The sequence below is a fragment of the Heptranchias perlo genome, chromosome 13 (genome assembly GCF_035084215.1).
Source record: "Heptranchias perlo isolate sHepPer1 chromosome 13, sHepPer1.hap1, whole genome shotgun sequence".
NCBI lineage: Eukaryota > Metazoa > Chordata > Chondrichthyes > Hexanchiformes > Hexanchidae > Heptranchias > Heptranchias perlo.
Window position 1 is genome coordinate 51,219,148 of NC_090337.1, and position 15,519 is coordinate 51,234,666.

General features: G+C 39.3%; 1 protein-coding gene across 11 annotated transcripts in view; it reads right to left on the minus strand.

Annotated features, from left to right (window-relative positions):
• Positions 1 to 11,921: 11,921 nt before the first annotated feature.
• The window catches only part of LOC137331588 (beta-galactoside alpha-2,6-sialyltransferase 1-like), a 156,726-nt gene continuing 153,128 nt past the window's right edge, over positions 11,922 to 15,519 (minus strand). For all 11 annotated transcript variants that reach the window (XM_067995480.1, XM_067995486.1, XM_067995482.1 and 8 more), the window contains one exon: positions 11,922 to 15,295. In XM_067995480.1, the coding sequence (XP_067851581.1) occupies positions 15,042 to 15,295 (254 nt within the window). In that variant the 3' untranslated portion in view covers positions 11,922 to 15,041. The remainder of the gene's footprint in view (positions 15,296 to 15,519) is intronic.

Sequence of the window (15,519 nt, forward strand, 5' to 3'; positions counted from 1 at the left end):
TTCGTTTACAAATTTCTCCATGCCCTTGCTACGTCCTACAGGTGCAACCTCTTCCAGCCCTACATCCCAGCTTGAACTGTGCATTTGCTGTGTCTGGAACACTGTGCATCTCTCCCTCCCGTCATCACTGTCTTACACTCTCTTCCATAGCCTTTTACCTTGCTACATCTCTCCCCACATTCAAAAGTCTTGTGCAAACCTATCAATTCAACCACACTTGGATTTGGTCACCTCCCCTAACTTTTCCTAATTTCTGCTCAGTAATCATTCCCATCCCCATGCAAAGTGCACTGGGACATTTTAACATTAAAGACACTATTTAAGTGTACGTTATTTTTTGCTGATAATTGTTTATTGTAGAAGAATGCTATGGAGCGATCAGGGGAAACCCAAATCGTCCCATTCCTCTGAGGCTAAGACTGAAGTTAGTGCTGTTAATTAAGTAAAATCAATATATTTGTGACAAGTTTTTGTGTTTCTGCAGCTTTGCTTTTCAAACAATGTGGAGGAACATCGTGGAGTAGTTCCCCGATCATTGTGATGGAAATGATTGTTTTGGCTCTCCAACCTCTGACCAAATGAGAAGGAAGGAAGGAAATAAAAAACTTGCATTTATATAGCACGTCCCAAAGTACTTCATAGCCACTGAAGTACTTTTGAAGTGTAGTTACTGTTGTAATGTAGGAATTGCTGCAGCCAATTTGCTCACAGCATGGTCCCACAAACACCACTGAGATAATGACCAGATAATCTGGTTTTTTTTTTAGTGATGTTGGTTGAGAGATAAATATTGGCCAGGACACCAGGAGAACTCCCCTGATCTTCTTCGAATAGTGTGATGGGATCATTAATTATGCCATTTTGTACCCCAATGTATCCATTGCAAACTTACTTCAAAATTTAGATTATGTTCTGTATTAAAGTAGTCTTGCTGAAATGCAGGAAAGGAAATTCCATTATACCAAGGTATGAGGGCTGTTAACTGGAGAATGCTTTTCAGATATTCTCAAGAAAATGGCTTTAAATCAAAGTAGATCAGCAGAATAAATGTTCTAATCTCACTGTGTTTTATTTTGTAGCTCTGGAATAGATGCAGCGAGCTCCATGTACATTTGAAGCTCATGATTAATGGCTCATTCCGACAGAGACTGCATACTGTTTGCTAAGGAACAAGGTAAGCTTTATCTCATTCATCCAAACAAACTGTGCCATTCCAAGAAACAAAGAGAATCTAAAGGAAGCATTCTGAAAAGGGGAGATTAACCCCCCTGTGAATTGTATTGTGGTATTTGCCATTTTCCCAGTGTTCTGCAGTTTCCAATTTACCATAACTGGAATTAATTGTTAGACCTGGGCTGAACCAACTCAATGCTGCAGAGAATACAGGACATGTTTCACTTCATAGGAGACTTGGACTGCTGATGAAAATTGCTGTCAAGTTGTTTACATGAAGAAAAATTACTGGAGAAAATCCAAACCACAACAAGATGATTTTAACATTGATACATTGACATTGATTAGTTCTATCTGGAGGAAATAGCGGCTTCATACAATGGTGGGGAAAGAAGCCATTGCTGGAGATGCTCTGACTACAATCAGATAGGTAAGAGTGGGAACCAGTAAGGGAAGTCCCACCAAGCTGGATAATGGAGGAGGTTGCAGAGAGTTTTAGGAGGACAAGGAGAGATAATGCACCACAGTCACAATCACAGAGAATGCTATTTGTGACCAATTCATGGTACTATTAAATCATTTAATTCCAGTAAGAGATGGGAGAAATAGAAACCAGTCATATAGATTCACTCAGCAGTACAGTTTATTGAAAAGAAAAAGATGAATCGGCCTAATGGTATGCGAGCAATTTAAAAAAAAATGAATAATCAATGTTGAACGCACATTTCATTACTGCTGGTAGTATTAGTTTTACTTTTAATAATATCATAATATATAGCTTTTTAAGTTTTTAGTAGAATCATAGAAAATTTACGGCACAGGAGGCCATTCGGCCCATTATGTCCACGCTGGCTGAAAATGAGCCACCCAGCTTAATCCCACTTTCCAGCACTTGGTCCGTAGCCACGTAGGTTACGGCACTTCAGGTACTTTTTAAATGAGTTGAGGGTTTCTGCCTCTACCACCCTTCCAGACCCCCACCACCCTCTGGGTGAAAACATTTTTCTTCAGCTCCCCTCTAATCCTTCTACCAATCACTTTAAATCTATGCCCCCTGGTTATTGACCTCTCTGCTAAGGGAAATAGGTCCTTCCTATCTAGGCCCCTCATAATTTTGTACACCTCAATTAAATCACCCCTCAGCCTCCTCTGTTCCAAGGAAAACAACCCCAGCCTATCCAATCTGTCATCATAGCTAAAATTCTCCAGTCCTGGCAACATCCTCGTAAATCTCCTCTGTACCCTCTCTAGTGTAATCACATCTTTCCTGTAATGTGGTGACCAGAACTGTATGCAATAGTCAAGCTGTGGCCTAACTAGTGTTTTATATAGTTCCAGCATAACCTCCCTGCTCTTATATTCTATGCCTCGGCTAATAAAGGAAAGTATTCCATATGCCTTCTTAACCACCTTATCTACCTGTCCTGCTACCTTCAGGGATCTGAGGACATGCACTCCAAGGTCCCTCACTTCCTCTACACCTCTCAGTATTCTCCCATTTATTGTGTATTCCCTTGCCTTGTTTGCCCTCCCTAAATGCATTACCTCACATTTCTCTGGATTGAATTCCATTTGCCACTTTTCTGCCCACCTGACCAGTCAATTGATATCTTCCTGCAGTCTACAGCTTTCCTTCTCACTATCAACCACACGGCCAATTTTTGTATTATCTGCAAACTTCTTAATCATGCCCCCTACATTTAAATCCAAATCATTAATATATACCACAAAAAGCAAGGGACCTAGTACTGAGCCCTGTGGAACCCCACTGGAATCATCCTTCCAGTCACAAAAACACCCGTCGACCATTACCTTTTGCTTCCTGCCATTGAGCCAACTTTGGATCCAACTTGCCACTTTCCCTTGGATCCCATGGGCTTGTACTTTTTTGACCAATTTGTCATGTGGGACCTTGTCAAAAGTCTTGCTAAAATCCATGCAGACTACATCAAATCCACTACCCTCATCTACCCTCCTTGTTAACTATTCAAAAAAATCAATCAAGTTAGTCAGACATGACCTTCCCTTAACAAATCCATGCTGACTGTCCTTGATTACTCCGTGCCTTTCTAAGCGACGGTTTATCCTGTCCCTCAGAATTAATTCCAATAATTTGCCCACCACCGATGTTAGACTGACTGGCATCTATCCCTCGCTCCCTTTTTAAACAACGGTACAACGTTAGCAGTCCTCCAACCCTCCAGCACTATTATTAATCATATATTTCCATCACTAATTCACTCTTTCTAGAGTACTCTGATGTAAAGTACAAAAATCTTTGACATTATATCTGCTGCATTTCTGAAATTAATACAGAAATCCACTTGTAAGAATAATGTGCAGAGACAAATATCTTTCATAAATGTCCAACCAGTGTTTATTTGGTATTATATGATTTACAATTGATATAATAATTATTAATAACAAACATCTATATATTTACTGGACCAAAATATTTTAACCAATGCAGCACAGCATCACCAAAACAATATTGTTCTTTCCTTGCATCATCTTTAATTTACCTAGGTGTTGGTGTGCAGAGGGTAGAATGGCATTAATTAAGATGGAAAATCAAGACTCTCTATTTCACAGTTATTACTCAATCTATCCATTCTAATTTTTGTTTTAAATCTATCTGTCTATTTCCAAGCATATCACTGGTCGATGGTAACCATGTGATAGATTAATAATGTGGTTGGTGTTGGTAATTCTGAGGCGCTCTGATTCTGGCCCCCTCCCCACTCCAGCTGCAGGCCGTGCACACTCCCAGCCATTCAATTTTCCCCAAGGTTAGCCTCAGACTTTGTGTCACCACTGTCCCTAACTAAGCCTCATTCCCAGTGATCTCCTCTCTCACTTCCAGCTTCAACCACTCTCCCAAGTCCAAGCTCTCCTGTCCCTCAATGTTTTTGTGGGCAGAGTCTCCTTCTCCCATCCACCACTCAGTTGCTCTCTCACCAATACATGTTACAGAGCTCCCAGACTGCCTCTCCCAAACTCCAGTCACTCCTGACCCAGTTCCATCATCAACCTCTGATCTGCTGCAAGTTGGCTGCCATCTTAGTCAATATGGTAAATCAGTAATGGAATATAGGTGAAAGGCATACAAAGCAGATAACAGAAACACAGGAAAGAAGAGACTTATATAAAAGAGAGAGAGAAAAAAAACATTGGAGACAAAAGTGGAGAGATGATGATGAAAGTGATAGTGAAAGCGTGCGATAGCAGTACAGAGAACGAGAATGGAGAACAACAGAAAGTCAAAGAGAACAACACAGAAGTGTGGAAGACAAGCAGAAACACAGTTGTAGGAAGAGATGTAATATTTTTACATTTTTGTCTATGAACAATGATAAAGGGCCAGAATTTGCTGTAGCGGGGCATTTAATGGTGTCTGCCGTTAGATAGACTTGCCCCTGCACCCTTCAGCTCAAAAAAATTTTGCCCACGAGGTTGCTGAAAGTGTGAGCTGATAACGGCGCAGTGAGGGAAACAGGGCATCTGGGGACCTGAGTGACCAGGGCAAGCAACAGGGTATCTCCTTAACCAATGAGATTTAAGGTTTGGAAAATAAACACAGGAAGAACTGAGAAGGGGGGGTGAATTAGAGTGGGTCAATTCAATGTCAAATCAGGTACAGAAAGAGGAAAGAACGGAAAGAAAGATTGGATTAAGAGAGAGAGAAAACTGAAGAAAAATTAGGAAAAAAATTTAAATTTAAAATTTGACATTTTTAAAATCTCCCCGAAAAATTCAAAACCTGAAGGAATGAGACTCCACACTTGTAAATAGTTAATTTTCGATGCCAGAGTTTGATTGGCAGCCATTAACATGTCATTAAAAGGGTACTTACACTTGTAATAACAAGACTTAACTTCCTGTGGCACATTTAATGTGCAAATACAGCAACTTCCTAAAAAAAAATGGAGGCTAAGGGCGAAATGCCATTTTGCGAAGCTAAAGGTGGAGCGGTGTAATTCGGACAGCAATTTTTGGATATTCACATTTAACCGCGCATCTGCTCCTCTCCTGAAGTTGCTGTACGATTTACCCATAAATAATGGTAAGCGCCATTAGCCTTGCCGTTATTTTGACAGCAAAATCTGGGCCATTATGTTAGATTAACTAGTATGTTAAGAAAACAAAGAATGAGAAAGACTTGCAATTACTTCCTGGAAAGCTAGCAAAAGCCAACAGGTCAGAGTGACTAACCAATAACAAACATGGGGTGAACAGAACTACAAGCATTAAAATTGCTCCATGTACAGCATTTTGTATATGCTCTGTTACTGTATCTTGTAACTTTTTCTTCCCTTTTGATTACATTGGTAACATACATTATGGTCTATTAATTTAAAAAACTGTAACTTTATATTTTTCATTTTGGTGCAATTACAGCTTCAGTTGTCCCTAGAAGACTAATTAGCAAAACATGTGAGACAAGGCTTCCAGAAAAAATACCCTAATCTTATCTATGTTAACGTGTGCCACAATAAATTAGCATTAACATCTATATATAGTGTATGCAGATTTATACCACTGACCTTCTGCTGATCCTGTCTGGGAACAACCAGATATTTAATTTAATGTGTGCAGATTTACATGATTGACCTTCTGTTGTTCTAAGAAGACACTTGCACCTGGAGTATGTTCAACTATGTACATTGGGCCAAATGCACTTCTCTTTACTGTACTCAAGAGTCAGAAGGCAACTAGACTCCCAAGTTAAATGACTGCTTTTGCATCGATGTGAATCCAAAACATATTTGCGTCAACTTGAAGGAACAATTGTAAAATTATTAGAATAATTGCATCATCCCCATCAACCACATGCAAGGTGATATCTATGTTTAGCAACACACTCAATTTCTGTAGAAAACGAGCTTTAGTGTCCACATATTAATGAATGGACAGAAGAAACCTACAGTCCTATAATGGAAACACTGTATCTTCAACATCCCCTGAGAAGTGAGCCACTGTGAGCACACAATCCCCAGAACTGTTTCCATGCTAGAAAAGTACCTTTGCCACTTCTTGTACTGTACATGCCATTGTGATAATTGCATCTACAACAACAACTTGCATTTATATAGTGCCTTTAATGTAGTAAAATGTCCCAAGGTGCTTCACCGGAGCGTTATCAAACTAATTGGCACCGAGCCACATAAGGAGATATTAGGACAGGTGACCAAACGCTTGGTCACAGAGGTAGATTTAAGAAATGTCTTAAAGGAGGAACGAGAGGTAGAGAGGCAGTGAGGGACTTTCAGAGCTGGGGGCTAAGTTTAGGGCCCATCTGAATCCTCGAGGAAATTCCCAGCAAGAATTTTTATTTAGGACGTCCCTATGCCGAGTGAGCAGAAAGGTGCTTAGCCTTTAAGTGTGAAAAATTTAATTTACAAGCTTCACCAAAAAAAGGCATGTTAATTCTAGTACACATCATCTCCCTTCTTACCAAGTAAAACATACCCACAGAGATGAGCTTGGAACTGAGCTCTAAATTTGGAAATGAGTCAAGGTGAAGGAGTTCACTTTTCTTACAGTGGGGAGGCTCTCATGCTGCCTTGTTTTAACTGAGTGTGAATATCAGAATTTTAAAGGCTTCAAAGCCAAAAATCTAAAAGGAAACTGAACACTCATCCCAAGTTATTGAATATAGCCTAAAAAATCAACTAGGTAGCACATGAAAACTGCGTAATATCTGTTCACTAAATACACTTTACGTGATAATTGAGAAATTTTGATGCTTTCAAACTTTTCTCTGTGTGGGACCTCCTGCAAATGTTGACACACGTTCAGGGAACCCTTTGAAATATTAACACAATCGGAGCAACCCTTGCATATATGGGCACACTCCTTGGGGCACACTCCTTGGGGCACCCCCCTCCCCCCATCCCCACTTTGTGCCAGTGCAGAAGGCCTGCCAAAAAATCTCACTCTGCGCTAAATGGCACAAAATCGGCTGTATGGATCGGAGCCAAATTTTCTGGTTCTCTGGCATGTATTCCATTCTATTCTACCAGCTTCATCAACTGTAAAATATACCCTAGGATGTCATTAAGTGATCAGAAACCAGGCACCCTCACAACATCTGTCATCCAAGGATTATATTGATTTGTCTTTTCAGGACACCCAAGTTGGAGCTGTTGATTCAGCTGTAAATGAAACAATGGTCTAATAAATGTTATATGAGTCCCTAGTTTTATATTTGATATTATAGTTTAAACACCAGAGCAGTTAAAGGTCCACTGACAAATATTGAACTGCTTGGAGGGTCACAGATAAATGCCAAAGATACATAAATTCTTTATGATATCTAATCAAGTTCCCAACACTGTACTGATTTACTTTGTGGAATAGCATGAATAAAAACGTTTTTCTTAGTTATGCAGCACTGCAGCAAGCTTGTAGACAAGTGTTAGAAAACAATAGAAAAGAGAAACTTGCACTAATATAGTATCTCATCACATCTCTCAGAAATATTTCAAATTGTTGTTGAAATACAGAACTGCCACCTTGATTTCAATTTTTTGTTGCCCTCACTAATTTTCCCCCTTCACATCTCCTAAAAAAAACTTGACTCCTTGCTGGGGTATGATTCCACAGGAACTGGTTGCCCTCCAGTACTTCACCCAACTGGCCATTTTGCGTGTGTGAGCCTTGATAGCGAGCGGTATGATTCCACAGGAACTGGCTGCCTTCCAATACTTCACCAAGTGGCCATTTAGCGTGTGTGAGCCTTGATAGTGAGCATCATCAAGCCATTCAACTACAGAGGACATCACCGTCAAATCCATTCCTGTCCTTACCCAACATCATCGTACTTCCAGCAGGATTCACTGCTTAGCGATCTAAAGCAGAAATGCTTAATAATTTTCTCCTCCCGAACCCTGGGTTTCTGCAGCGAATTGTAGTGCCCTTACTATCCTGCAGAGATCAGCTAACTCAGTACAGATGATGGATCAAACCTTGGAACTTTCCTAACCCACTAACCTGTTCGAGAAGTTTCCAATATAGCTTTAACGCAGCAGTGAAAAATTACTGCTAGTGATCTAAAATCATAAATGTAGTCATTTATCAGGGACAAATTCAATTAACTTCAAGTATTTACATATTTTGATCTTTCAATTTCCTTATGTTAACAATAGTATACGTTAGAATTAAACCATAGAAGTTTACAGCACAGAGAGCTATCTGGCCAGTTGTTAATATGCTGGCTCTTTGGTTGAGCAATCCAAAACTAATCCCACTGCTTACTTTCTCCCCATAGACCAGTATCTTCGTCTACTTCAAATATTTATCCATTTTCCACTTGACTGTGCCTCAATTACACACAATGGCAAAGCATTACATGCTCCAACAACCCTCTGCATAGACAAAATTCTCCTAACCTCTCGCCTCACTTTCTTGGTAACAATTTTAAATTGATAACCCATCATTGACTCCCAAACCAGAGAAAATAGTCTTTCCCTATTCATTTTATAAAACCATTCATAATTTTATAAACCTCTATTAAATCTCCTCTTAGCCTTCTCTGCTCCAGTGGGAATAGTCCCCTGTTTACCATTACTGGCATCATCTGAATGAATCTAAAAAAGAAAATTTTTTCTCACCCTTCAGCCAGAAATTATTTTGCACTACAAATTGCCAGAAGTGCGAGCTGATAATGGGAGGTCAATGGGGCTTTTGGGAGCTTGGTGAAGGACGGGACCAACAGTCCACCTCCTTAACCAATGAAATTTAAGAATAGAGAAAGAAACAGAGGAATGACAGAGAAGGAAATAGGGTGAATTAGTCAAATTAGATACAGAAAGAAAGATTAGGTTAAGAGAGAAAAAAAGAGAGAAAAGAAAATAAGAAATAAATTTTAAATTAAAAAAAAATCTCTAACAACAATTTATTACCTGCAGGAATGAGACTCCACAGTTTCAATTGTTCCCTTTCTGGGCTGGAGAGGTTGAATGACATTGCAGGAACATAAATCTCATTAAAAGGGTCCTTATGCCGTCAAGTACCAGCCCTAACTTTCTACGGTGAGTTTAATTCGTATTTACTGTGCAAAAGCAGCAATTTTTTGAAAGTCATGGGTGGATTGATGGTGGGTTCCCATAATGGTGTAGCGATGCAAATCGTCCAGCAAATTTGTGGCAATTTACAACTCTCAGGGTATCTCTTCCTCACCACAAATTGCTGGGTTATTTACATACTAGTAACGGTGTGCGTCTTAAATTCGCTGTAATTTTCCTAGCAAATTCTGGACCATTGTATTGTAATGTTACTACAACATTTGAATTCTTGTGAGAATGTCTGCATGGAACAGACTGTAATTAGTTTATATTTATACACAAACCATTGCCATATGTAACCCAGAATGATTGCTAAAAAACCTTTTACCTTCTGATGCAGGTTTTCACATGTTACCGTCTTCCAGGTTGGGAGTGCAAGTACCATTGATATTTTAGGACTCTCGTAGTTTTTAAACTGTTCCGGCAATCTCCTCGAAATATTTGGAATCCTACTCACATTTTAAATCCTACAGTGACAATTCTTGAAACTACAAGAACTCAGTAATTTAATCGAAGAGTCATCTTAATGCAGCAGTTTAGTCTTTAATCTCCCTATTAATGTATTTCTGAATGAGTCAACCTTTCTCTGTAATTTCACTGAAATTTGTTTCTGCTTCTTAATGTAATCCGTCTAATTTTTGTAGTTTTTATGTAAAACTATAACCAAATCTAAGTCCCCACTTCACCCTTCTGGCCTCTGGAGTCGACTCATGTTAATAGAACAATTTTAAATCACCATAGGCGAATTTGATGAAGAAATAAGCTGGAAACTACTTTTTAAAAAGGCGATTAAACTGAGAAAAGTTGCTGTTAGATTAATTATACTGTATGATTGTGCTTCATAAATTTCAGCTCGGAATCGTCTGCCCTGTGAACACCTTTGGGATCCTGTAATCTCAAAGTGATGAACAGCCATTAATTAGGCCAGTTATGATCATGACTATTTCTGGGACCTTTGTCGAGGTTTCAGTTTTAATTCATTGCATTATCAAATTCAAGGACATCTTGAATACATAACAACCATGAAGTCAATATAACATTAATTCTAACATTTGGGAAAGTGCTGGAGATATGAACGGAGATGTTTCTTTTCTTATGTGTGTAATGAAGTTAAACGAACAGCTTTCCGTTTTCTATACCGATCTTGCAGAAATCATTCTGCTACCAGGTCACCAGCACCATTATTTTCCAGTCTAAGAAGCAGCAGCAAGAAAACAGATGTCCATTCAGGAAAATTGGGATCGCCATTGATTTTTATGGGGGGAGGGGGGGGCGGCAGAGCTACAATGATTAAGTTAAATATTGTTTTGGTGAGGGTAATGGCAGAGTGGCACAAATGGCTCAGGAAATTTTGGTGTGGTGTAAGTAATGGCATAAGTCACATACGTCATAATTTCCTGGAAAACCTGTGCTAGAAAAATGGTGCTTGCCATAAATGTGTCATTACTATGGTACAAGTTTTCAGGAAAATCTGGGCCATAATGTTCTTACCTTGGTAATCAGGAAAGTGTGTTTGAGATACATGAACTATTAGGAGACATAATGATAGAAATTAGAGAAATTTACAAGACAATGTGTGAACAAACAGCTGATGCAATGGGGGTGGTGGGTGGTGGGGGATAAGGCAGGTAGAAAAGCATGAAAAGCTGGCAAAATGGAGGACGCTCCAGTGGCCCAAGAACCAGAAAGGGGAAAAAGCAGGTCAACAATAAGGGTCAGCACAGCATTCCAACTGGGAATCTCTACCTCAAGCACCAAGCAGCCCCAATCCTCTTCCCCCTGCAAGTGACAGCACATTTTCTTTCATTATGCATCCTATATTCTTATGCTGATGCCCCCCCCCACCCCTTTTTAATTACTTGACTTCAGGCATGGGAAGGCCACCCGACTCAGGAGCAGGGGCCTAATTTAAATGGCAGTGTCACATCCTGATGACATCATCGAGATGTGCATGCCATTTTAACCGGGGGCCTGACTACAGCCCACAAGATGTGGCACCCCAACAAAAGCTGGTGGCAGCTAGGATCCAGACCTGGGGAGTGACTTTTACATTTTTTTAAAAAAAGGTCCTTGTGGGTCAGGAGGAGCAGGAGCGTTCCCCCTGGCCCCACAGGGATACCTTGGGCCTCTCCCCTGCCCCAGGCATCGCCCCCCCCCACCCCCAATCGCAAACTTGCTGACCCGCCTCTTCCCCTCCCCCACCCAATTTGTACGTATCTTTTTCTATAAAAGATATTGTTTTATTGTAATACTAGATAGTATTACCATCTAGTTCAACTCTAGTCACTTAACATGCATTGACCATAAAATTTCTTATTAGTCAGATTGTACTTTTTGTCTCTTTACAGTTAGACCATAAAACAAATACCAGTGATAGTGTTTTTAACTCCTTGTTTTTGCCATTCAAATTACTCCAGGTTTGAGATTTCATTGAACTTCAATTAGGAATTTTTCAATAACCAATTTTAATATTTTAATGCCAGAATTTATAGAAATGTACTGTTTGTGCATCCCACCCTCCTGCTTCCTTCTTTGGAAGGTGCTTCTTTTAAAGTTAATGATATTGCTGAATACTAGGATATGTGGTAACTGTTAATCAAGTGGCAATTAGAACAGCTTTACAAATGGCGCTGTAGAACACATGAAATGTTAATGTACACTAAAATCTCTCAAAAGATGGCGTTCATTAACACATCCAGCAATTTATTGAATTAATGTTAATCATCTAGAAAAAAAAATCACAGGTACAAAATCTGATAGACATGCTTTGACAATCAGATGAGACCCTCACTAAACCACAAGTTCTACATAACATGCACTGATAAAGTTACTTCATGAATGAAGCATTCACTTAAAACACTACATATAATAAACTATTAATTTCATTTATTTTTCCACGACTATCGGGAGCACTACAGGCAAAAAAAAAATCATGACCTTTACAGTTCAAAATTCAACATACAGTCCAAGATAAAATTCCACCCTGTTATTTTTCAATGTTTCTTTAATGGCACTTACAGGACAGGATGTCAAATAGTTTACAGCCCTATCCCAGGCGTCACATCTACCATACAGATTGGACCTTAAGACAACATTAATAAAATGTTTTTCACGGAGATTAGGTTACGAGTTGAGAATACAACACTCCATAACAGACGATTTAGCCTGATCGTTTACACCTCGCAGATATTTCCAGAATTGCAAATTTCAGATTACAAATTAAAATTTAAAAGAAGAAAAGTTCCTATTAAAGCTATGAATTAATTTTAACTTGAAAATCTTTATAGTTTAAATAACTAGTACACTTATAACATAGAATATAGACTACGTGGAAGAAACTACTTCATTAGTTTAGGTTTCTTTTTTAAGGCAGTCTCTGAATTCCATTCTGGCTTCATTGAAATGTAAAGACTACTAGCAAATTTCTTGTGCTGTTGCCAATGGTGATAGAGACTATGGCAATAGTTTGAGAGCTGTGAAAAAAAACAGTAAATTGAGTGGATAGTGGTCAACTGTTTTTTGATTGATGTACAGATTGCTTCTGCAAAAGTGGGAAATTGTTTTCTGATTGGCTCCTGGGAAAGTTGAGCCAAGTGGATAGTGGTAAGATTTTTTTTCCCCGATTGATCAGAAAAACCTGACAGATCTTCTGCGCTACATTCACATTTCAAGTCTGAGATGAACTATACACAAGGCTTTTTATATATTATAAAATATGGATACATATGGTTCACTACCAAGATAGGAATCACTATTAGTGGTATAATCAGAAATACCTATCCCAATATTCCATCCACAATTTTGTTCACGAGAAAATTATGCTGTTTCAGATTCTTTACTCACTAAATAAATTAACAAAATAACATTTATTTCAACAGGTAATATGCAGACAAGTGGCATGAGTCCATGAGGTCAATGGACAACTTCACCCCAAAGCAAAATATGAGGCTCTGTGAGGTACCAGGAAGGGGGGAGATTTCCTCTATTTATCATATACTGGTCCTTTATACTCCTGTTTATTGTTTTACCATAAATAATGAACTGAGAAAATCTTTGCCCTCCTGCCCCCAATTATCCATTTTGGAGATTATGGGCTTAGAATTTAAAATTTAAAAAAGCAAAACTGCCTTCTGATAATCCCAACGAAAGAACCCAAAGAAAAAAATTAAAAAGGGGAGAAAATTTAAATAAAGAGCAAGAAAATATTACAAGTATATTTGTTGGGGCATGCCGGTTGAAATTATTGGGATCTCAACCCATTTGCATTTCCATACATCTTTATTGTCTTTGCACTTCTAGAGTGGAAAGTTTCCTCTAAGCATTTACCCAATACTTAAAGTCATTGTGGATACACAACCTTTCCTGTGGAATAGTGAAATATATGGGTGGAGCTTTTCGCTATTGTTTTCAGTGAGAAAAAAATCCCCGAACATAATAAGAGTAATTAATAGAGAAGAAAAATGGTATCGTTTTTATTGAGATTGAGTTTAAATTTTTGATCCATCAAATAAAATTAATTAAATAACTTTGAAAACATTCAGAAATATCCTGTTGCATTAGGAAAACTTGACAGAACAGTGGGAGATTGTCGGTTTCCGCCTAAAACGGCCGAGAAGTCAGTGGAACAGCTGTGTCAACCGCCAGGGACCGGAAGCATTTTCAAGTTTGCACTTCATCTATAAGTAGGCAGTGAGCTGTGGGCGCCAAATGGGCTCTCCGATACGGCTCACCAGCTGTAGAAGGGCAGGAAATTGGCCAGCCGGCAGCAGGCTACAGTATTTTGTGGAGCCAGGAGGAGCAATCGTGCTGTGCAAAAATACGGTGTGCCTGCTGTTACTCCTGCTCCATTTAAAGTTCTGCCCAAATATTTTTAGGCCTTTTCTGGAGTGTCCTCCATCGGTCCCTTTAAGGATCACTGGTTAGGCCGCTCACTACCTGGTACGAATGGGTGGAGCATACACCACGCACGCTCTGCTCACTTGTGCCTGAAAATTGGAATACGGGGTCCTGCAACCGGGGTAGGACTCCAATTTGCATTTTTAAGTAGCCTCCTGTCTGAAACAAGCAGTAGTGCTGCTCGCCAAATTTTCAGGCCTGCCTGAAAATTGGATCAGGTGGGCCTTGGGCATCTAAGGGGTGGCTGATGCACGCCCCCCTAATTTTCAACCACCGGCCACCTGTTTTTTTAGGCAAGAAATGGAAGGCTACCAGTTGAAAATTGCCCCCAAAGTGTCATTAAAGAATCAACTACAACCATTTTCTGACGTTGCAGGATTTCAGACAGATAGTGGAAGGACCTTGTATACTACCTGCAAACTGCCAACCAGACGGGCAGTTCCTGTCAATACAATTTAATCTGTTAACCAGAATAAAATATTTTTATTAAATTACAATTCACAAGTTTAAAATCAAGTTTTGAGGTTGTTAATTCAGCTTCGGGAAAAGAGTATTTTTCATTTTAGATCATCAATATCAATCCAATCCTGGTTGTCACAAATCGTTTGAATTTGCAGGGCATAATTTTCAACTCCTGCACCTGTGTGGTAGCCTGGTGTAAGCAGATCATCTGCCCGATTTTCCTCCCACTGAAATCAATGGGACGAATATTGGGCGGGTACTACAATGGGCGGGCAATCTGTTCCAGGCGGAGAAATTGAAAATGATCCCCTTAATGCATTTAGATTCAAAAAAGATCGACTGCAACTTAAAAATGATACAGAAAATCAAACTCATTTTCCTAATGAACTATAACTGAGGTGTACAGGATAATGAATCAATCACTGACAGCTCACAACGCTATATTTATTCTGTATTAGGACACTGGAATGTTCTAAATCCCGGCAGCGTGACTTTGCCTTGATTGTGGATCTCCTCATCTGTACCATGATTTATACGTTTCACCAGGTTTTTCTCAAACATCAATGGGTGGTAAGCACCCATTGTACAGGCCTGGTCTTGGAACCTTTCATAATAATGGCAGAGATCCGTTCGCCTTTTTGAGGGCAGAAATTCATAAACATCCGTTTGGTCACAAAGCGTCATCATTAACAGGATACCTGTGAATGAAAGACAGACATTATCTGATGGCGAATGTGGAAGAGGAAGAAACCAACAGATGAGGCTACGTTCCATGAAAAGGAAGAGGTAACAACAGGGTAACATACACGGAAAGTAAAAGAGCAGGTAACCATGGGGAAGTATACTCAGTGCAAATCTATTATTTCTCATATCTTTTTTGGAGATTCGTTTTAAATCAGATTTATTACTTATAGGCAGGATG